Raw genomic sequence first — 24714 nt, forward strand, 5'->3', positions numbered from 1 at the left:
GCCCACAACCTAGCACCGAAAAAAACAAAAAAAAAACAAACAAAAAAAAAAAGCAATAGCAATCATAAGTACTAAGTACTAATGCATTGTCTATCTTTTACTTAATGCTAACATGGTGATATTTAAGGGAGCATTTAAACTGGGTGTAGCTACTAAATGGAAACTAAACCGAACTCTCAAAACCTATTAATGGTGCGAAAAGTACCATATTAATACAAAAAGTAACAAATTCTGAGTCATTATTCATAACAAATAAGAGCAAATGAAAAGAAACCCAGCAATAAAGAGAGAATTCAAGCTACCATTCATGCAGTATCGTTAACAGTACCATATAGCCTTAACTTTAGCTTAGCTGCTTTATGAAAAACCCAAAGACACATAAAATCTAAACGCTGTCTTAATAATCGTATCTATAACAAAATTTTGTGTTAATAATAACCCTAAAACGCCAAAATTAGTTGCTTTCCCAAATTCCTTACAAACACACTTCAGCCTCAAAAAAAAAAAATTCATCCCAATTCTATGATGTTCAAAAACAATGAAAACAAATAGATATCCAACATTATTAGAATTAAGTAGAGAAAATTACAACAAAACAAAAGTGACGGTTCAATATAAATGGTTTGAATTTATATTTAAGTTCCTTGTTGGGCAAACAAACATAAAGTAAAATAAACAAACCAAAGATGCCCTTAAATCAATGTCATAGCTGTGAAGCTAAAATTTTCTTAACAATGACTTATAAACAATTATAAAACATAAGGCAGATGCTTATCTTGTTAAACATTGTACTTACTAGTGTGTAACCCTGTGCATGTGCACGAATACAATTAAAAACAATTACACATTTATATGGTTCAAATTATACATTTTCTTATAAGAGATTCAAATTATACATGGTATTAGCTTACACATTTTTTAAATCATATATTTTTAAAATATATAATGGTTTCTCATTATATGTGTGTGTGGCGGCAATAAAATAGGCCAAGTTAAATGGATGATATACTTGCTACTTTTACTCACACAATTAATTTGTAGAGGTGAGATGTTTAATCAACCTTACATACCCTTTTTAGAGTAGATTAAACTGTTTGGAGTTGGATTAACATTAAATATGATTATGCAACTATTTTTGAAAGATAGCCTCAAAATGCTTGTATTGAGCTCTTTAAAATCATAGTAAAAAACTTACCAATAATAAGGTCAAAAGAAAAATAAATAAAAAAACCAATCAAATTTACAAATTCTTAAGATTTCCAAAAGTACAAGTACTCAAATTAAAGCAATTAACAATGAGATAGAGATTTTAGGACAGAAACAACAACTAAAAAATAAAAAGAAGAAGAAAACATAGTAGCCAAATAATCCCAATGGGTTATAAAAGGCAAATACTGTATAATAATTGGTTTTTTGCAATTTTTTCCATCCATTATGTAAATAGCACAATATTGGTTCATAGTCAATAACATCTTCATCGTCTAGAGTAACGACGAGTCAAAGAACACAATGCATTGACGGATGGTGGGGGGCCTATATTGACTATCATGAGATCCTTTCTTGTAACTGGTATATTCATAAGTACAATGAAGAATCTAATCGTGGTTGTGAGGGAGGGTCTAAGGCACCCCATTTTTGTTCTTTAAATCTGCCAATAAGATAGAGAGATTTTGAAAAGAAGAAGAGATGGCTCTTGAAAGAGAGAGTCAAATAAGATGACCGCTTTTGAAAGAGACTACGAATTTAATTTTATACTACTATTTAAATGGCTTCTATGATGGACTTTTCGACCAGTATGCCTCTAAGTTTAAGTATAGACAAAATTAACATTCCACTAGTCGAGTTTCCGCACGATATGCTGTGCATTTTGTTAGTTTCCTCAAATATTTCAATAATTTTACTTCTAAAATATTTAATATTTAGTCTTCTATTTTATAAAAAAATTAAAAGATAATAAAAGTAGTGTATTAAATTGATCATACTATATATGTTTATAAATTTGAAAATTGCAAGATATTGTGATTGATATAAATAAGCTAGTTTCATGCCTATTAAAAAAAAATGAAAATGTCATTTTGATAAATAAAAATACAAATATCCTTCAATAATTGTTTTTAAAATCTAATGTGGACCACGCCATATCAACACTGAAATGTGTGGGCCTTTTTTTTTCACAAGTGTCGGGTTGGGCCGCTCGCTGTTAGACTAGGCCCAAGATTTTCTTCTGAGTTGAGGAGTTGGGACCGATCCAAAAACAAACCTTGCTGGTCCGGCTTGCGCGCAAACAATGCCTTTTGGTGATCAGATCTTTACGGTAGGCAGAACTGTCACGTTAGCTACAACAGACAGATATGATAAAAGATAACATAAAATAATAGAGATTTAAGCAACATAGTAAGTGAGCCTTAATGAAGGGTGGCCGTTTTACAATATAATATCACAATAATGAATGTTAGATGGAGAGTCGGGAGCGTATTAAAGAAACAAACGTTAACCTGCTGCAATGGGCTGTTTTACAGAGTTTGCGTCAAGAAAGGGAACCATTCCCTCAACGCGACTAATTTCTCTTAGGAGAAATTAGCTGTTTTGAAGGAACGAGCCTAAGTGACTTCGGGTTGAACGAGATTTCTATTTGGTTAACAGAGAGCATGAGTTGGAAGGGGAGAGGGGGGTTAATCCATTCGGTGCATGCCAATCACTCCATTCACTCTGTTTCTTTCTTGCTTCTGTTTTCTTTTTCTTTATCCTCTCCTTTCCTTTCGTTTTCTTTTTCTTTACTCTTTTTTTTTTTTTTTTCTTGTCCGTTCTCTCTTTTCTCCCCTGCGTTTCTTATTCCCCTGTTTTCTATGATTCTTATTTCTTTTCTTTTTACAGAGGTTCCCTCTCTACTGTAGGACTCCTTATATAGGGCCAGCCTTGCCTGGTCTTTTACTATTTTAGCCCTTAACCGTTTTTGTCTAGCATGGGCTCCTTTGCTGACCGTCACTGACTGGTCAGTCACCCAGCCAGTGCCACCCTGCCTCAGTCAGAGAAGGCTTTTTTGTCTTGCTCACTCCCTGCGGCATTCCTACCTGCCACGGAGTGAATACTCCCCTTCCCTTTACCCCTTACGACATGCGCCTGGTGGTCCCCACTCAACCTTGCCTCTTTTGGTTTGCATGCCTTTCCAGCAGGACATTGCTTTCAAAAGGGCTTGAGTAGGAAACACAAAAATGAGTTTTTCCCCCTCTCCACTGCTAGACCATACCCCCCTTACCTCTGACCCATGACCTCACCATTTCCTGTATTGGTTCGGTACAGGTTGGTAGTGCCTAGGCTTTGCGCGTGCCTTACCTCTATGCTTGTTCAAATCCTGCCTACTGCTCATCTGTCTGCCGTGGTCTGAACGTCAAACTGCCCAGCTTGCTGCTCGTTTTTTGGCTTCTTTTGGTGTGGGCTATTTCGCCCGACTTTTCCTTTATGGCTTGCCTCTTCTGAGGACTGAGCCATGCTTGTTCGTGGGCCGTTCAAAACCTTTATTCTCGGCCCCTGTTACTTGCTTCCTGCCACACAATTATGTCATGCCCGCCATGAGGCCTTTTTGACTCCAAGCCTGCTGGGCCACTTTGGACCTTTTTTGTTCATTCTTTTTTCGAAGGCCCAATGATCCCACTGGACCCTCTTGCTACTTGCGGACTCCTATTGTCCCACCTACTTCCATTTAGGCGTCCTTGACCAACTTACTCTCTCGAGCGTCCTCGGTCCTTTTTCAATTTTATGTCTCCCATGGGCTTCTACTATCTTCTTGGGATTCCTCGACCCAAGCATTTCTCACTTTTCCCTTGGGGCTCATGGGTTTTCCACAATCCCCTACTTTCTTTGCTTGCACTACTTTGGGCCTACTGCAGAGGTTATAACCCATTCTCTCTTTTCCACATCTATACAGCCCATGAGTTCGTAGTTACTTTTTTCCGGGTCTTTTTTGGGCCCACTTACTTCCTCAGGATCCATTTATTTGTTTGTTAGACCCACTATTCGTTGTTCCTGCCACTCGCTTAATGGTACTTCCACAATACTTTCTTTAGCTCATGACTTTGGGCCTTCCTCTCTTCTGGGCTTGTAAAAAATGAGCGTCTACAAACACTTTATATATAAAAAAAAAATGTTAAATTGTTTGTGTCTCTAGCATTACTCAATACAGTGGTTCAACAAGAGGGAGAAAAATACTAAAATAGAATAGATTTTCATAATTTATTGTAATAAATAAGAGTAAACACTAAAACATGCTATTTAATTAAGATAGCATTTTTTGAACCATTAAGTTGCTTAGATATTAAAATGTGTAGCTTTTGTAAAATTACACCGGACATAACTTCACTAATTTGAATCCATTTATCTCTCTCTCTCAAATCCCCATGTGCTAAACATGTTTGTTTTTGTTAATTTTTTTTATATAGATGAGGATTGTTTTAGATTATTTTAATGTATTGTAATCTTAACGTAGAAACTGTAATTTATGGTCAATGGTGGAGCCCAAAATATATATTTGGGGACCAAACATAATATTAGACAATTAATTTTTTTTTTACCGTATATACTAATTACATCCATATTAATAATAATATATATACAATTTAATCAATATACGAGTTAAGTACTTTATATATTAGAACCCAAAAGTGTATTATTTTTAAATTATTGTCTTTTTCTTTTTTTTGAATAAATCAATAGTCCTAAACTTGTCCATAAAACTAGAATTTTCAAATTAAATTATCACCCATTAATTAATGACTATGATTAAAAAAATACTAATAATTTAAATATTTCTCATTAAAAGGCAAACAATCATTCAAACTTCAGTACATAAAAAACTATAATAAACTACAAACAAATACATGTTATATCATTATATTTATAAATTAATTGATAAAATATAATATATTTTAATCAGATACATTTATAATGTTATGATATATAGATTATTTTAAGGACAAAATAATATATAATAAATTATAAAAATGAGGTGATTTATAATTTTGGTATGTTTAAAAAATAAATTAAAAATTTAACCTAAATCACTCATCTCTTTACCATAGCCAGCGGGTTCGTTTGTCTGAAGTGTTGAAGAAAACAAAATAGAATTAGGGAGAAAAAGAAAGCAAGGGGAGAGAATGCTCATGCGATAGAGCTAATAAGTGAAAGGCAAAAACTGAGATGCAGAGGAGAGCGAAAGAGATAGAATATAGATTCATCTATGCAGCAGCCTTGCTCTCCTTCGGTAATCGGTATGTTTTGTTTTGTTTTGTTTGTTTGTTTTTTAGAATCTATTGATCTATTGTCGCATATTTTTGGTGCGATGATCACTTTACAAGTATAAGTAGCCGCATATTTTTTGTGCGAAAGAGATAGAATATAGATTCATCTATGCAGCAGCCTTGCTCTCCTTCGGTAATCGGTATGTTTTGTTTTGTTTTGTTTGTTTGTTTTTTAGAATCTATTGATCTATTGCCGCATATTTTTGGTGCGATGATCACTTCACAAGTATAAGTATTTGTGGGGTGTGGAGGGCAAGAGCCAGGTTTAAGTCTCCAGGAGAGAGTTTTCACATATATATATATATATATATATATATATACACTTAAATTAGGTTAGAGTAAAATTTCTATATTGTAAAAAAAAAAAATCTATTGATCTAAAATTAAAAACTGATCTTGGGCTTATTTGGGCAAAATAAATATATGGGCTTTTGTAGCAGAACACTTGAAGTTGAAGAAGCCCATCTCCATCTCCATCTCCATCTCCATCTCAGCTAGACAAAGTACTTTAGGTTTTTTCAAATCAAACCAAATAGTCGACTCGTCTCTCTCACTCACTCAGACTGAGCTGAAGAAACAAAAATGTCAATAACCAGGCTGTTGTTTATCCGACGATGCTTATACAACGACCAAACTCCCAAACTCACTTTCCTCTCCTCCCATTTCCAATCCTTCTCTTCTTCTTCTTCTCCTTCTCCTTTTTCTGATGATCCAGTTTCTCTCTCCGTTTCCTCGGAGCTCCTTAACAACCCGAACTCCGACCCGCTTCCGATCTCCGAACGCCTCCACCTCAAGTTCTCTCACATCAACCCAACTCCATCTCTCGTCCTCTCCACTCTCAATCTCTCTCCCGAAGCCGGTCGTACGGTCCTCGGCTTCCACCAATGGCTTCTCTCGAACCCTAACTTCACTCACTCCGACGAAACGGTGTCGTTCTTCGTCGACTACTTCGGCCGCCGCAAGGACTTCAAGGCCATCAACGAGCTCCTTTCCTCTTCTCGTCTCTCGCTGTCGCTAGGCCCTAAAACCCTGCGCGCCGTAATTGATAGGTTGGTCCGAGCGGGAAGGCCTGCCGATACGGTGTCGTTTTTTGAAAAAATGGAGCGAGAGTACGGCCTTAAACGCGATCGCGAGTCGCTCGCTCTGGTCGTCGAGAAGCTTTGTGAAAATGGTTTTGCTAGTCATGCGGAGAGGATGGTGAAGAATTTGGCGAATGAGTTTTTTCCTGATGAGAAGATTTGTGATTTGTTGGTGAAGGCTTGGTGTGTGGATGGGAAGCTTGATGAAGCTAAGAGACTTGCTGGGGAAATGTATAGGGGAGGGTTTGAGATTGGTGTTTCTGCATATAATGCGATTCTTGATTGTGTTTGTAAGCTTTGTAGGGACAAGGATCCGTTTAGGCTTGATTCGGAGGCGGAAAAGGTTTTGGTTGAGATGGATGTTCATGGGGTTGCTAGAAATGTGGAGACTTTCAATGTGTTGATTGGGAACTTGTGTAAGTTGAGGAGGACCGAGGACGCGATGAAGTTGTTTCATAGGATGGGGGAATGGGGTTGTTATCCGGATGATACCACGTTTCTCGTGTTGATTCGGAGTTTGTATCAGGCTGCGAGGGTGGGAGAAGGTGATGAAATGATTGATAGAATGAGGTCAGCAGGGTTTGTGAGTAAGCTTGATAAGAAAGCCTATTATGGGTTCTTGAAGATTTTGTGTGGGATTGAGAGGATTGATCATGCTATGAGTGTTTTCAAGAAGATGAAGGAGGATGGGTGCGAGCCCGGGATCAAGACTTATGATTTGTTGATGGGGAAGTTGTGTGCTCATAGTCGTGTGGATAGGGCCAATGCGCTTTTTAATGAGGCGAAGAAGAGAGGGGTGCCGGTGGAGCCTAAAGCTTATATGGTGGACCCAAGATTTGCAAAGAAAAAGAAGGTGAGGGTTGTGAAGAGTAGTGTGAAGAAGAGGGAGACATTGCCGGAGAAGATGGCTAGGAAGAGGAGACGACTTAAGCAAATTAGATTGAGTTTTGTGAAGAAACCGAAGGGAATGATGCGACGTGCCTTCTGAGATCGTTTGTAGTTTTATTTTAGCACACCTTGTTGGAATTTTTGCTAGTGGTATGAAAATGATGATTAGAGTTGATCATTTGTTTTTGATTATTTCTGTTCTTTTAATTTTGTTTTGCTGTTTTTATTTTATTGTTAATGATGCTAGAAATAAAAGTTTTTGTCACATACGAGCAGTCATTGCTGTGCTTATTGCAAGCAAACAAGCTTATTAGGATTTTTAGCTCTTTTGTTGAACTATCTTTAAATCCTTTGTAGGAACTACTGGAATGCACTTGAGTTGCATAACCTATAAATGTACTATTTTGGGTGACCATATATTCAGTTGCCAAGAAACAGCGATCAGTTAATGCAACTTTTGTCTTTATAGATTTACTATTTTCGGGGAGGGCTAATACTGTGTGACAGGCACTTTAGATTGCATGAATGAGTTCTTATCTTCTTCTTTTTTAATCACATTAATATTGGTACTCCATCTGTTTTATCTTGCATTGGAATCTTGAAACAAAATTATATTCCTCTACTGCTGGGCATAATTAAATGAGCATGCCTCTTGACATGTCCCAAGAGTAAGTAGTGAGCCAATGTATTGTTTGTTGACATTTTCCGGGTTAGGAGTTCCAGTTAGAATTGTAATCTTAGGTTCAACTTGAAGGCAACCTACTTATCTTCTCTGTAGTGTTTGTTATGTGAATAATACTGATCACTAGTGGTTTTCCAGAATGCTCTGTCAAAACTGCTAATTTTAAATAGCTTAGGACCAGTTCTATTATGGTGGAATGGTCATTAATGGTTTCTTGTCAAATGTTGGGTATGAATCATGTGTTTGGTATGTATTGTACTTCATAAGTTCTGTTTATGACACTGCTTGGGAGGCAATGGTCCCTTGCCCAAATTCCCCACTGGCTTCCTTTTTTCCTCGGTCTGTAAATTGGTTATTGCATAATCAACACTGTGATGGTTCATGGGGTCTTCTTGATTGTGACCCCTTTTTAGTTAAAGATGTTCTCTTATCTACCTTAGCATTTATCCTTCCACTAATGCAATGCGGTGTTGGTGAAGAACAAATGAACAGTGGTCTGCCTTATTTGTAGAAGGTGAAGAGCCAATTAAACAACCTATCATATCAGCCCCAAAGGTCCTCGACCCAACTGGGGCTAGAGATACTTTTACTGCAGCATTTGTTGTGGCTCTTGTGGAGGGCAAGTCCAGAAATAAATGCTTAAAATTTGCTGGTATACTTGCAACATTATTCCCTATTTATCAATAAATATGTTCCTTAGAACATTGCTTATCATAATTCTCTGTTTTTTTTTTTTTAAATTTTTTTTAAATTTTTAAACAGCTGCAGCTGCTTCTCTTTGGTTTCAAGTGAAGGGAGCTCTTCCTAGCATACCTGATAGGAAATCAGTTTTGGCTCTTCTTCAGTCTCATTAAGGTTGCATAAAAACCCGAGGCCAACTTTTGTCTTTGCTACTGTTGAGTTTTTATTTTTACCCTTAGTTCTCATTGTCGCTTGATGGAACTGTACTTTTTAAGGACTCATCGGCGTTTTTCTTTCTTCTTCACACTCCTCTCTAGAAATAATATTTTTCTGATTTTCCTTGTTTATTGTCTGTCTGATATATATGGTCTGCATTGTATGCAGCTTGCCCATTCTCTTATTTTTCTGGGCCACTAAAATTAACAGGGATTACATATTATTGTATTAAATGGGATGGTAAATTTGTATTGAGTTCTATTTTATCCAAATTTTTAAAATTAAAAAAAAAATTACTTATTTCAAGGGATTTACACTATTGAAACTTAGAGATGATTTGGAAATGTAGGAACCAAGTTGTTCATGAAAGAAGAGTTTTATGTTGAAGATCTTATCTGAAGTTTGGTCAAAGTTTTCAATGAACATTGGAGCTGTTGAGAAACCAGAACAGTCTCGCCCTCAAGTGCAAGATTATAGATTTGGCAAAAACCAGCCCAAGATCAGTTAAAGATAAATTGTGATGCAGCTGTTGGGACAAAGCACTCATATGTAGCAATGGTAGTTAGAGATTGGAGAGGGACGTTGGTTTTTGCTTTATTAAAAAAAGTGAATGCCAATGTCCCTGTCCAAGCGGAAGCTGAAGCTTTTTCTATGGGCAGTGCAGCTAGCAAGCCAAATGCATTTTAAGAAGATGATAATTGAGGGTGGAAAAAAAAAAGAAAATTGAAAAATAGGGCTTGAATTCTCTCACCTTCTCTTTTGAAAACCCCTCTATTCCTTTATTTGAATCCCAAATACTTGAGATTTACATCGTCAAAGAAATTACAATGAGCAAGATAGGGTATGGGTTGAACCTTAGGCTGCCATCACAGCAGAAGAAGAAGCAGCAGCAGCAGGAGTCAACAAAGCTGCCTTCCCCACCTGCCTTTGGGTTTAACGATGACGATGAGGATGATGTGGAGAGTGATATTTCTTGGCAAGCTAAGAAGAACAAGTCTCTCAAGGACACCGAGGAACAGCAGAAGAAAGCCCTCAAAGAAGACCCCACTGTTTTTGATTATGACAGAGTTTATGATGGCACGAAACTGAAAGCCATTCAACCTCGAGTTCAAGATCGTCAAGACAGAATGGTAAAATATTTATATATCATCATTATTCTATAATTTATTGAAAAAACAGTTTGATTTTTATTGAAAGTTTGCCCAGAATGTAATTTATACTTACTGCATAAATATAGAAATGATTTTCTGTATGTTAACATCAATTTCTCTATGTTTAAAGGTAATAGAACGATTATAGAACTTTAAGTTTGAAAGGGAAAATTTTATAAGACTGCTATACAACCAGCTATGCTTGTATGGTACTGAATGTTGGATTGTTAAGAAGTAACATATTCGTAAAATGTGTGTAGCTGAAATGAGTATGTTAAGATAGTTTAAAGGTAATAGAGTGATTCTAAAACTCTAAGTTAAGGAGAAATTTCATAAGACTGCTATACAACATGCTTTGCTCTTATGGTGTCGGATGTTGGGTTGTTAAGAAGTGAGATATTCGAAAATGGGTGTATCTGAAATGAGAATGTTAAGATGGATAAATGGGAAATAGATGGAAAGATAGGATTTGAGATGAGAAAATTCACATAAAAGGGTAGCTCATATGGATGAAAAGATGAGAGAGTGTTGATTGAAATGGTTTGGTCATGTTTAGAGAAGAGCGACTGATGCACTAGTAAGAAAGAATGAGTTGAACCAAGTTGAAGGAACGGAAAAAGGACATTTCAATTAAGGAAGTATCAGAGTATGACTTCAGATAAGGTCTTGTCATTTACATGTTAATGAATTAACTTTAGTAGTAGAGAAAGCCATCATATTCAATGGAATGGAAGTGCTAATGTGCTCTATATGGATGTAGAATTCTGTTAGAAAAATGGTTCATCAGTTATGGGCATGTTGCAATCTTGATTTTTCTTTCCCAGGTTCTTATACTTAAAATAAATCATTTACATGATGAAAATTGGAGCATCTATTTTTAGTTTTGTTTGTCTTTCCATAGATTTGGTTAAATAGTGTTTATAATTAAAACATGCTTGTTTCTATTGCAGCCAAGATATATTCAGCTATTGAAAGAAAAAACAAAAGAACGAGAGAAATACCGTGAGGTAGTGTATGAGAGAAAAATTGCGGAAGAGAAGCCAAGATGACCACCTCTATGCAGACAAGGACAAATTTGTGACAAGTGCTTACAAAAAGAAACTTGAAGAGCAGAGAATATGGATGGAGGAAGAACATTGCGTGAACTTCAAGAGGCACAGGATGATGTATGTATAACTTTTGCCTGGTCTTGTATTTATCTAACTCCACTTGTGTTCGACTTATCATGGTTGATTTATATTACTTTACATGTGATTAACTGAAAATTGCTAGTTTAGATTATGCATTTATTTATTGCATGCTCATGTCCTATATTAATTCTTTACTGCACATTGACATTTTCTTTAATGACTTTTCTATTTCGACTTGGCATATTATTTAGAATGACACATAAAGGTAGTTTAATAGTTGAATTCCAATGTGATGACTAATGAATGGGGTGAGTGTGGAGATGGACTGCACCTAGGATGCACAGACACTTCATTTGGGGTGCCATACCCTTGTCATATCTGTGTTGTACCCATGTCTTAATGGTGTCCTATTTGCCGTATCATGTTATAATTTTTCAGAAATTGCTCGCGTCGCCATATTGTACCCGTACCCGTGTCTGTGTCTGTGCATCCTAGGACTACACTTAATGCAACTTGACATTCATTTCTAAAATCAAATATTTGTTTTGTTTAAGTTCTAGAGCTTGTACAAAGTCAGGAGTCATTAAATCCATTCAGGACTCAGGAGTTTCATGCATTCAATTGTGAGAATGTTTATCATAAGTTTTGGCAGCAAGTTGGTTAAACATTTCCTTTTTTCTTCTTCTCCCTTTTTTTTGGGAGAAAAGGGATTCCCTAATTCTCTCAGTTCCTTGTAAAGCAGCCTCCATCATTGGGTATAGTTTTAGTTAATGTGTTCTCAATTGGATTGTTCTATTTGAAGAACTGCATCAGAGAGGGTTTTCTGTGGATCTTTTTCGAAAGGAATTTGCTAATGTAAATTTCCCAGCTTTTTGGTGGTTATTAGCTATGTTTAAACAATTTTCCTTCAAGTGTCACTTATTAAAAAAAAAAATTCCTTCAATTGTCTCATTTGCACATTTATAATTTTTAATGCCATTCCGCCAGGGTCCGCGAGGGGATTTTAATCCTAATCATTAAGTTTATCCTTAGGCCTTGGGTATCATTCATGCCTGACTCATCTATCAGACAGATGAGTGGGAAAATGCAGTATCACGAATTTTTCCTTGAAAGGCATCCTCTGTTGATGAATCAATTTTAAGCCTCTGATTCCCCAAGTTTTTTTTTACTGTAAATGTCTTGATTATGGTCTGAAAACTCAATGGGTCCATCTGTAACTTACCAATAAAGTAATGTCTTAGACTTCTGGCAAACTAGTATAAGTTAGAGCCAGTGTTTGGTCAAGTTCTGTTGTGGCTAGGCATGGCCTAGACTGGTTTGGTTTGGGTTGTGTCACATAATTAGAGGGGGAGGCACTAGTCAGAAAGCAGAAAATGAAGGGTTGGTGCCGGTTGGTGTTAGCTTAATGTGGCAGCTTGGTTTGATTTAGTAACTCCGATTCCTGTCCTGTTCGCATGTAACCTTAACTTCAATAAAATCAGGCAGCTTTAGGAAAGTATCTGGTTACCTAAGAAAGATTAGCCTACTCACCGCAGATGGTTCTAGAGAGGTGCATCGACCCTATGATTCAGCCCTTATGATGATTGTAACAAACAGGGTAAACAAAGTAAACATGTATGAGTGTCAGCCAGAGGCAAGAAGTGCACAATCAGTATTACTTGACAAGTCTACAATGAGGGCAAGAAGAGAAGGCACTCTCAAGGGTCCTTAAAGACCATTGGAGGTTTATATAAGTCTTGTAAAATGCTCTGTGCAGCAGTTTGGAACACATGCACTGGTTGCTGCTGCTGTTTGAATGTTTGTGAAGAATATTTGAGAAGAGAATTCAAAAACATTTGTATGATAATTCATCCACTTTTGGGAGGAGCTGAAAAACTGATACAATCCTCAGCCAATATATTCCTCATATATAGGAGAGTTAGTTACAAGAAATAGATAATATTCTTGACAATGTCAGTTGGTGTGGATGCCAAGAGTCTTGTAGTTCAACTGGTTAGCAGTTCTCCAAGGACAATGACATTGGAGCTGTTGAAAAATCAGAACAGTCTTGCCCTCAAGCACAAGATTATCGATTTGGCAAAAACCAGCCCAAGATCAGTTAAAGATGAATTGTGATGCAGCTATTGGGATGGAGCACTCATATGTAGCACTGGTAGTTAGAGATTGGAAAGGGACCTTGGTTTTCGCTTGATCAAAAAAAGTGAATACCATGGTCCCCGTCCAAGCGGAAGCTGAAGCTTTTCTATGGGCGGTGCAGCTAGCAAGCTAAATGCATTTTAAGGCAATAATTGAGGTTGATTCCAAGAATTGTGTTGAAGTAGTGACCAACAGCTCAATATCAGTGCATTGGAGAATTGCTGACTTTGTTGATGAAGTCAGATTGCTTTCAGTAAGCTTTGACAAGCTGGAGTTTATGTGGGTGTATAGGAATGCATATGAGGCTGCTCATGGCTTGGCAAAGTGGTCTCTATCAAACTCCTGTCCTAGCTATTTTGTTGATGGGCTGGGTCCTTCCCGTTTTGTTAATGTTATTAGTAAGGAAGAACAGCCTAGGTGTGGTTGAGTTTGAATGGGGTGTTTTTTTGTTTATGTTTTTTCTTTCTTGTCATTTCCTTTGTTGGCAATTAAAATTTTTATTCAAGCAAAAAAAAAAAGTTCAACCTGAAGCCAGCATACTTAATTTCAGGCTGGATTTCGGTTTATCAGGTCAAGCTTGACCAAATTTGGACCAGTTATAATCTCATTCTACCTGTGGTGCTATAATAATAACCTGTTCTTCTCAGCTTCTGGTTGGACTTTGCTCACTCTGGTTATAGCAGTTTTGTTAATTTAATTCAGTGAAGCAGTAATTCTTTTTTAGATATCTAATTACTAGGGTGGTCTGTTGTGCCCTTTGGTAGGATTTCTATACAAAAAAAGAGTGAATGACCATAGCTACAGTAGCAAAGCTACAGTACTTTGGTTTAGTCAAGTAATGTCTGTTTGCATTTTTTTGTGAGGAAATGCAAAGCTGTTTCAAGCGGAGAGACCAAAACAAAACTTGAAGAGAGAGAGAGTGGGAGGTGGAGAGGGAAATTTTGGGATGGAAGCAAAGGGAGCCGAGAGTTTTTCTTTGCTTGGTTAATGGTTCTTTACATGATGGGAGAGAAATGGATGGCTTGGCTAGGTATTTGTCTCTCTCCTAATTTTCTGATTCACCTACCCTAAAATTCCTAGATTGGTAGATCCTCATTCTCATTCTCTTATTTTTAATCTCCTTTAAATCCCCTCCTCTCTAGAATGATTAGATCTACGTACATTTGATTACAAGTTCGTTAGTAGAAACTATGGAGAATTGATTTTTTTTTTTTTTTTTTTTCTGAGTTCTAGAGAAGCTCACAACATAACTTACCTAAAGCTCAAAACAGAAAAAATCTTAGTCATGTGGGCATGTTTTGTTCCTTTGGCTTCTTGGGGTTTGTAATGGATATTTAACATTGAATATATTATCATCTTTTCATTTTGCTAGCAATTTTGGGAACTTAACAAGAAACTAAAAATTGATTATTGATTCGTTCATCAATTAGTCTTCTTATTTTATGATTTTCAGTTTTTTTTTGTTTTTGGGTGTGTGTGTGTGTGTGTGTCATTGACAGGCTATCAATGAATCACATCTGGTCCATAATTTGCTTTAATGAAATGATGGAGGTGTTCATTGCTTGAACTGGGGATGAAACAGCATACTGATTATCTTGAGGGCATGGAGAACTGAAAAAAAAAAGTAATTGAAATTTACTATTTTGGTTGGGAAAGTAATAGGATTTAAAGCTGCTCACTCTTAGTGTTGTACGATGGTTACTCACACCATCAGAGCACACTCTTGTAGTTATTTCGCTTGCACGATAGGCTTGTTTTGCTGAATTTTCTGTGTAGTTTTGAGAGATACTTATATGATGATATGTGTTTGATTTTACATTTATGTAATTCAAGAAAGTAGTTTAGATGGCCTCACGATTGATGGTTTGATTTGCATGGTGGAACATTTGATACGCAAAGTCACAAACAGAACCACCGTCTGGCATTGATTACCAATCTGAGTGGCTTTGTATTTATCTTCACACGATTGAGAGTTGAGTTATTTGCTTCAAAGTTGGCTATATAATATGCATATGGGTGTTAGTGGATGCTAAATTGAAAAAAAATTCTAAGGTTTTGCTTACCCTTCCAAGTAGTTACAAATCTATGTTTATTTTCTGTGGTTGAATGCCTTGCTGATCAATCTGCTCAAAATTTTATGAATTTTGGTTAACCATTTGTGGCAACACATCCTTTGGAGATAACAAAGGGGAATATAAATTATAGATCTTGATAATCATCTTAGCCATTTTTCTTATTTGTTATTTTTGAATAATTCATCAATATTTTATATTTAGGTTGTTTTATCTATTGAATACATGGTTGTTGATGTTTGGGAATTTTCATTTTTCCTTGGAGGAAATGCACTTAAGACCATTGAGCTGACCTATCAGCTGGCACATGACTTGCTGGAGAAGAATGAGGGCTTGTCTGCTCTAGAAAATGGTATGCAAAGCAGCAACAATATTTCCTAGAGAGTGAGTTTATAAATTATTGTAGTGAGTTTATAAATTATTGTTTCCTTGCCGGTATTTATCTGGTTTTTCATTAGACAGTTTGTTATCGCTATAGGACTTTATGGCCCTGCTTGCATATGAAGGGCTGAATAAATTCTCAATGTTTCATCTGCTTAGCTTGTACTAGCAGATAGTTGCTGAAACTTAATTGACAATTCTTGGTGATAATATATACATGCTAGCCAAATAGAAAAACCAAAAGATAATAATATATGCGTCTTTGCTGAGCTTCCTTGAGCTATGAAACTGAAGCTCTGTATCTCTCCAAAGAACAATCACATAGACAACAGGTAAGCATTTGTAATTGATTATTCATTTCATTGTTCAATTTCTAGCTGCTGAGGTGAAATTAATTGGATGAAACAACTGGATTCATTTTCCTATAAATTACACAATGAGACAGAGTTGCATGGTTAGTGGTTATTTATTTATTTCTTTTTTTGTTGTTGCTGCAATTTAGTTTTAATTTCAAATTTTTGTGATGTTATGATTTGAGAAATATCGAATTGGTGATTCATGTCAAGGGCAATCAACTAGATTGGATTAGTAATTAGGATCAATATTGCACACCTGTGTGTGTGTTGGACCATTAGAGAACACTATATTGATTGATGCTCCTGACAAGTTGTGTACAAACAAATGGTTGTAATCGTCAAAGATTGTCAAAATTGTTACCAAAGAATCTCCTTGATGTTCCCAACCTTCTGAATTTTTGCAATTAATGACAGAAGCTAACGGGTTTCTTAACTGAAATAAGAATGACTGATTTTTTCTTTGTTGTTATGTGGTATAAGCACATCCATATGCCTTTGTTCTTTGCAATTTTTCTCATAAAAGCTAAATGATGTGTAATTTATTATACTAAGGGAATGAATCTTCCATTGAAGAACCCAACAAGATAGGATTAAAGGATGGAGGAAAAACTAATAGACATGGCATAGTTGTTAAAACTTAGAATTTTCTCTTGTGGTTTTCTTGTAAGAGGGATTGTTACAAAGATGATATTCTACAGCAACAATCCAGAGATGAGGATATTTCCTTTTGCACGTGGTGATATGCTGAGGTTCAAGACATTTCCTTGAAAGATTTATCTTGTGAGAATAAAGAAAATAACAGAAGTTTCATTTCAGTTGCATGCAACATGGTTTGCTTATGTAGCACTACTTTGATCAAATGATGTGCAGAGAAACAAACATACACAAATGAAAGATGAGGAAAGAAAAAGCTTTAGATAGGTTCACAAATGCAGCAATTATAACTTGTCATGTATTTTTTTTATTATAAAATAATCAAATTTTTAAATAGAAAAAAAAATTAGACACATGACATACCTCGATTAGTGGTGTATAAAGCGAAATACAAAAAGTGTGGCATTATTTCTATTTGTATCATGTGTACTATTATATCATTGTTTCGTTTGCATATGGTAAAATTAATGTCTTTTATTTTTTGGGAATTAATGTCCCTTTTGATTAATGTAAATCTCTATGTACTTTAAAAATCAAATGATTTACATCTATGTTTTGTGATATAAATAAAATCTAGAATTACCTTAATCACTACTTATTTCTACAGTAAGCACGTGCTGCCCTAACTAGTAAATTTTAAAGTGGCTACTTTTCAGGTCCTGGTTCATTTGGCTACTTTGAGATTGATAATCAAATGTAGGATCATATATTATTTTTTTTAGTGCCATCGTAAGTTCATAACATTGTTTTTACTGCATATGAGGAGTTTAAGTTAAAGAATTGTAGTTGCTTAGGAAATGCAACGCAAAAGGGATCAACAACAACAAAGTCTTAGTTCCAAACTTTTTGAGGAACATAGAGGGAACCCACCTTAAAAATGCAGTGCCAAATTACTTCGAAGAACCTTTGGCAGATTCTTTTATGGCTTTCCCACCAAGTTAAATGTTTCTGCATGGTCATTTCAACAACAAAATTGTAGATCTCTTTTACTGCAGGATATGCGTCTTCTATGATTTGTTGCTATGAATGAGGATGGTGTCTTTCTTTGACATCTTAAATAGGTTCATGTTAAGCAAATCAAACTGCCCCTAGAGCTGCTCAGGTAAAAAGTATTTTGTTGATGTATTCACGGGATTCATCGGTTTTGCAGTCAATGCAACAAGTGCAGGGATGAACATGCCCGAGGGAGGGTGCCACACACATACATACACACTGCATCTTCAATTGGACCTGATTATTGTTTTTGCACTAAACAGCAATGGGATGTACTACCTATAATAAAAAACGTGAGGAGCCTCTTCAAACAATCTTCTTTGGATATATAGATTAAATGAAGGATTATTATAAAAGCAATTAATTTGTTGCTATGGACGTGGCTTGTGTTGCTAAAGATCTCAATTAGTGTGTGTTTGACACCAGCTTATAAGTTTTTTGTTTTGTTTTGTTTTTTTTTTTTTTTTATGTACAATTTTTTAAAACCTTACTTTTTTTTTTTCTTCATATTTTCAAAGTATAAATATACTTTAACACACATTCAGCAAAAGAATTTCAGTAAAAAGCTAAATAAGTTGTTCCTAAATGAACAAGTTAAAAAAGAATTTGTCGTTAAAATGCTTACCAAAACAAATCACTTTCAACACATTTGTCCATTTGGTATCTTTGTAATTTTTCAGTAGCTTCATTGTTAAATAAGATATACAAATATAGTTTTGGCAGCTTTTATGATAAATGTGTGACAAAAATACAAATATACATTTATTTTCTCAAAAGTTAGTTTTGTTGTTTATTTAAAATTTTTTGAGACAAAATGCAAAATGCAAAGTGTAAATACTTTTTGCCTAAGTGGACACTCAAGTTTTTCTTCCTTCGTCACTCTCTTGGTGTTAAAAGATATTATGGCCGAAAGCCTAAGCTTATTGTAGGCCCAACCGCCCAAGTACAAGTAGATTAAGCAAATTAATCCCAAGGTTAGTCTAGGGTTCTTTTTTTTTTGAGTTAATAGTCTAGGGTTCTTTACTATATAAATTCTACACTAGATTCATTATAAAGTATTAAATTATATAACAAAGATTTAATTGTACATGAATTTTCACTATGGATGTAAGCTATTAAGTTGAATCACATGTAAATTTGTAATTTTGCTTTTTCTCTTTTCTCTTTCAATCACTCAATAACTTTAGTCTCACATAGTCGCATTGATAGTTGTGGGGGTAAAAATGGTCAAAACACGTATTTGGGCTTTGGGCTTGATATTGGTGATATGGGTCATTCCGAGCAGAGCCTTTAAGGCCCACAGATCAGCTTTTGCTGAAAGGGTTGATGATGTAGTCCGTAGAAGGGCATCTCCTCGGCTGAGTTCAGTAAAAATGGTATGACACGTCATGATGTTGGGGGGAGAATTCTGGAAGGCCAAGTGAGTAAAGATGTGATCCACATGGTTGTGGAGAGGAGGAACGTATGAGAAATATCAAGGGGAAAGGCTGCTACCACCACATTAAAGATTCTACACCTACCTCTCTGGCCGCATTAATGGGGAAATGACCTTTGAACAGTAATGTTCAGCCTTCTAGCTCTTGTTTGAAGGTATCAAGAAGGTGGTGGATAAGTCAAGTATCTAAGTTGGTGATTTGTACTACACGTGGAAGGTGAAGGGAGGAGGAAGAGCGATATAAAAGGAAAGGGAAAGGGAAAGAAGGGGGATCTTCTTCTTCAATTGTAATTTATCATTAAAGGAAAGAAAGGCAATACAAATCATCCTCGGCTTATATCCGAGGAGAATTTCTGTTATTCTTGTCCATTGGTTGTGTAATTAGTGGCAATCTAGCCTGTTTATTTGTTGTCCAGTATCCATAAAACTAGTTTCAAGCCACGTTCTACAAATTTCATTGTACAAGGCTCTTTGGGCCTGAGTCCATCTAGTGATTGAACCGGGTACAAATTGTGCACTTACAATAGTCATGTTTAGAAAATCTATATATTTTTTAAGAGAAATACCATTTAATAATGTCTTTTATATAAAAATATACTATTTTTCCAAAAATACCCTCTTTAATTTTTATTTATATATATATAATTTGTTTTTAAGAGAAATACCATTTAATAATGTCTTTTTTATAAAAATATATGATTTTTCCAAAAATACCCTCTTTAATTTATATATATAATTTGATAGTTGAGGTGATTTAAATTTTAAACGTCTCCATTAATAACATTAGAAGATTTTGATTGAACAATAAGATTCTTGGCCATTGCCCTCTTTAATTTAAAGAATATTGACTTTTCAAATAAAATAGGATTAAGTTAATAAAATGATTACCATTTGTCTATTAACCATTTTTTTTTTTGTTTTTAATAAAAAAGAGTATTTTTTTGAAAGAGATTTTATATGAACAAAACAAATCCTCATAATATTTTCATACTAAATTGAGATGTGAGCCCACCATAAATCAAATTAAAAAAAAAAGAAAAGAAAAAAGAAAAGATTATATCCATCCAACCACAACATCTCAAAAATAAAAAAAATAAAAAAACTTTTGGTAAATTGTTTTGAAATTTGGTTACGTTTCTTAGAATTTTTTTTTTTTTTAAAGATATAGTGACTATTTGGATTGTGCTTGCGTCTGGGCGTTTGGGCATTTTTCTGTGGGTTTCGTAGACTGTTCACGAGACCCACAAGTACGGATTTTAGCAAAAATAACTTTAAAAGTGGGTCTCACAGTACTATTCACACATTCAAAAATTATTTTGATACAATGTTTTCAGTTTTCAGTAATAAGCGATATCCAAACAGACTCAGAGTTATTCTACGAACTCAACAAAATTTAATAATATGTTCATAATAGATTAAGGTGTTAGTTTATCCCAAGTCAAAATAAAATAAAATTACACCTAAGCCTATCACATCTCAAAACAAGTTTGTTGTAAAAAAGTTACTAGATTTTTATAAAATTTGATTCTTGCTATGGAATTTGAAAACAAAATAGCTGGCGGCAAAATTGTTTGAACAAAAGTAGTAAAGTACCACCGTCCAAGTCCATTCCCGACAAGGCTTTCTCTTTTCACTTTACCATTTCTTCCCAAGCAAGCTAAGCTAATAATATTTTTATAACAGATTGAGGTGTTAATTTATCCCAAACTAAAATAAAATAAAATTATACTTAGCGTGTGTTTGGATTGGGAGGCTGCGTCCAGCGTCCTGCGTTTGAGACTTTTTTTTTTTTCTTCCCTGCGCACGCGTTTCAACGGGGAACAGGTGCACTGTTCACCACTGTGCGTGAACAGTAACCGCACAGTGGTGCACTGTTCATGTACTTTTTAAATTTTTTTAAATTAAAAATGGGACCCGCATCACTATTCACCTATTTAACAATTATTTTGCTACAATGTTTTCAGTTTTCAGTTTTCAACTGTATCCAAACGGACCCTTAGTGTGTATTTGGGTTAGGATTAAAAATTAGAATTATTTCACTATTCAGTATATTTTTACTACTATTCATGGGTTTCACTGTACTATTTTCAACTAACTTTTACCTTCATCTACAGTATTTTCAACAATAATTTTTCAGTTTCAGCAAAATAAGCGGTATCTAAACACACTCTCAGGGTCTGTTTGGATACCGCTTATTGCTGAAAACTGAAAACATTGTAACAAAATAATTTTTAAATGTGCGAATAATGTCGTGAGACCCAGTTTTAAAGTTTTTTTTTTTGTTGAAAAAAATAATTATGAGTCTTGTGAACAGTGCACATGACTCACTAAAAAAAATGTAGCTGTTAGAAAACGTGTAAAACGTGCTTCCAAATTCACACTTAGTATGCGTTTGGATACCACTTATTTTGTTGAAAACTAAAAGAAATAAAAAATTATATTTTAATTATTGTTCATTAATGAATTTACTATTCATTGGCCTGATTGCACTGTTCATATCTCTTAAACAGTGAACAGGCGCTAGACTTAAAAAAATAAAAAAGGCTGAAAACGCAGACGCACAGTTCGCAAACGCAAACCAAATGAAACTTTAAAACAAGTTTGTTGTAAAAATGTTAAGAAATTTTTATAAAATCTGATTCTTGCTATGGAATTTGAAAACAAAATAGCTGGCGGCAAAATTATTTGAACAAAAGTAGCAAAGTACTACAGCCCAAGCTCCAAAACGTCCATTCCCGCCCAGGTATTCACTTTTCACTTTACCATTCTTCCCAAGCAAGCTAAGCTACTTCAGTCTTTAGCACTCAGTAGCACTTTACCATTCTCAGTTTTCTCCAATCAACCAACCAACCAGACATGGCCAAACTTGCATATGGCATCGCAGTGAAGGTCCTGGAGCAACTTGGATCCCGTGCTTTCCAAGAGATCAGCTCAGCATGGGGCGTTCGAAGAGATCTGAAAAAGCTTAAGCTCACTGTGGCCACCATTAAAGCCGTGCTCTTAGATGCAGAGGAGAAACAAGCAAGCGACCATAGGCTGAGGATTTGGCTAGGGGAGCTCAAAGACGTTCTTAATGATGCCGAGAATGTGCTGGATGAATTTCACTGCCGAGTCCTGCAAAAGGAAGTCACGAAGAGATACGGGAGCACTAGCAAAAAGGTGTGTCATTTCTTTTCTACTTCTAATCCACTTGCAGTCCGTTTTGAATTGGCGCATAAAATCAAGGATATTAGGAAGAGGGTTGATGATATTGCAGCCCTTAAGGATAAATTCAATCTAGCTGAACGACTTGAGGATAGGAAGATCATAAATATGCATCAGAGGAGGGACATGACCCACTCCTTTGTTAATCCTCAGAATGTCATCGGTAGGGATGATGACAAGGAAGAGATCATAGATCTTTTTATGGACCCATTTGAAAATGCTGGTAGAAATGTTAATGTAATTCCTATAGTTGGGATTGGAGGTTTAGGGAAGACCACACTTGCCAAGTTAGTGTACAATGATGAACGGGTAGTTAGCCATTTTCAATTAAGGATGTGGGTGTGTGTGTCTGAGGATTTTAATGTTACAAGGTTGATAAAAGATATCCTTAAATCTGCAAAAGTTACAATTGATGAAAACTTGGGTATTGATCAATGGCAAACTAGCTTAACAGAACTTTTAAAAGGTAAGAAATTTCTACTTGTCTTGGATGATGTTTGGAATGAAGATCGTAATAAATGGATTGAATTGGAAGATTTGTTACTTGGAGGTTGTAATGGAAGTAGAATCATAGTGACAACAAGGAATGACTCGGTTGCTACCATTATGGGCACTACTCCCACATTCAATTTAGATGGCCTATCGCAAGATGATTGTTTGTCTTTGTTTGTGACATTGGCATTTCAAGAAGGAGGAGAAGAACAATATCCAAACCTCTTAGAAATTGGAAAAGAAATTGTTGAAAAATGTAAAGGGGTTCCATTGGCTGTAAAGACTTTAGCCGGCCTACTTTATTCAAAACTTGATGAACATGAGTGGAAATTCATTAGAGATAATGAGATATGGCATTTAGAACAGAATGAGGGTGACATCTTACCCGCATTGAGGCTCAGTTACAATCAGTTGCCACTTCATTTGAAGCAATGCTTTGCCTATTGTTCTCTTTTTCCAAAGGATTATGAATTCTTTAGTATTGAATTGATTCAATTTTGGATGGCACATGGAGCTCTTCAATCACATGAAAATAAAGAGCTTGAAGATATTGGTGACTTGTATATTAAGGAGTTGTTGTCAAGATCTTTCTTTCAAGATGTTGAGGAAGATTTATATTACTCTTCGTTTGTAATGCATGATCTTATGCATGATCTTGCACTCTCAGTTGCACAAGGTGAGTGTCTAACCGTTACCAAGAAGTCTGACATTGATGAAAAAGTTCGTCATCTGTCATTCGTAGACAATGACCAAGAATTTGTGATGCCCTTACACAAGCTTAGTAGAGTACAAACTATTATTTTCCAAATTGAATTACCATTGTCCTTTGTTGAAGCATGCATCTCAAGATTTGAGTACTTGCGTGTACTTGATTTGAGTGATTCATCTTTTGAGGTGTTGTCAAGTTCTGTTGGCGCTCTAAAGCATTTGAGATATCTCGACCTATCATTTAATCACATAATCAAGCAACTTCCAGATTCCATTTGCAAGCTGTACAATTTGCAAACTTTACTACTTAATGGTTGCATCAATCTTGAACGATTGCCCAAAGGTATAAGGAACATGATCAACCTTAGGGTTTTGGTAGTAACAACAAAGCATACATGCTTGTCAGAGAATGTTGTAGGTTGCTTGAAGTCTCTTCGTACCTTTATTGTCGTTCGATGTCCAAGTCTAATATGCTTGTTTGAAGGGATGGACGGGTGCCTCTCCAACCTTCGAACATTGGTTGTTGAAAATTGTCCAAAATTGACCTCTTTGTCACTCAATATCAAACACCTAACTGCCCTAGAGACCCTGATAATTGACAATTGCGAAAAGCTTAATTTGACAGAAGAAAACAGTCAGGATCTCAAGTTGAGCCTCCAAAAATTGAAGATTGTCACTTCACATAAGTTTGTGGTTTTGCCCCAGTGGCTCCAAGGATCTGCCAACACTTTACAACACCTAGAGATTGAAGAATGTTACAATTTCATGGCCTGGCCGGATTGGTTTCAGAGTTTGAAATCACTTCAGACACTTATAATTATTGATTGTCCTAAGTTGTCATCTCTCCCAGAGGGTATGCAAGGTCTCACTACTTTAAGAGAATTAATAATTAGAGATTGTCATTTTTTAACTAGAAAACGCATACAAGAAGATTGGTTCAAGATTGCTCATATATCAGAGATTGATCTCGATGAGGATAGTGAGAGTGAAAGTGCATCAGAAATGGATGATGACATGGGTGTAGATTCGCGAGAAGAAGATGATGATGGAAGTTCACATGAAGAAAATGATGAGGTAAAATCTTCATCTTCTTTTTCTACTCTTATCTTATGGTCTTAACAATGAAACTTATCTAATCCTAAATGCTAGTTATGCTTAGTTT

General features: G+C 35.5%; 1 protein-coding gene and 2 pseudogenes across 2 annotated transcripts; all 3 read left to right on the top strand.

Annotated features, from left to right (window-relative positions):
- The first annotated feature begins 5800 nt into the window (after positions 1–5800).
- LOC142610230 (small ribosomal subunit protein mL104 (rPPR9)) lies at positions 5801–9315 on the top strand. Of its 2 annotated transcripts, XR_012839792.1 has the most exons (2): positions 5801–7411; positions 9190–9315. XR_012839792.1 is itself a non-coding variant. In XM_075781991.1 (1 exon), the coding sequence occupies exon 1, from the start codon at positions 5877–5879 to the stop codon at positions 7359–7361; it is 1485 nt and encodes a 494-aa protein (XP_075638106.1). In that variant the 5' UTR covers positions 5801–5876; the 3' UTR covers positions 7362–7729. The 2 variants fall into 2 exon arrangements, 1 of the variants encoding a protein (XP_075638106.1); XM_075781991.1 differs by lacking the exon at positions 9190–9315 and having other exon boundaries at positions 5801–7729.
- A 194-nt stretch (positions 9316–9509) lies between these two features.
- Positions 9510–13124, top strand: LOC142610231 (uncharacterized; annotated as a pseudogene).
- Positions 13125–22004: 8880 nt separating this feature from the next.
- LOC142611385 (putative disease resistance protein RGA1) lies at positions 22005–24259 on the top strand (annotated as a pseudogene).
- The last annotated feature ends 455 nt before the right edge of the window (positions 24260–24714 follow it).

The sequence above is a fragment of the Castanea sativa genome, chromosome 9 (assembly GCF_040712315.1).
Source record: "Castanea sativa cultivar Marrone di Chiusa Pesio chromosome 9, ASM4071231v1".
In the NCBI taxonomy this organism is placed as follows: Eukaryota; Viridiplantae; Streptophyta; class Magnoliopsida; order Fagales; family Fagaceae; genus Castanea; species Castanea sativa.

Excerpts from the sequence above, each read along its gene's own strand:
- LOC142610230 (XM_075781991.1), top strand. The coding sequence starts at position 5,877 with ATGTCAATAACCAGGCTGTTGTTTATCCGACGATGCTTATACAACGAC.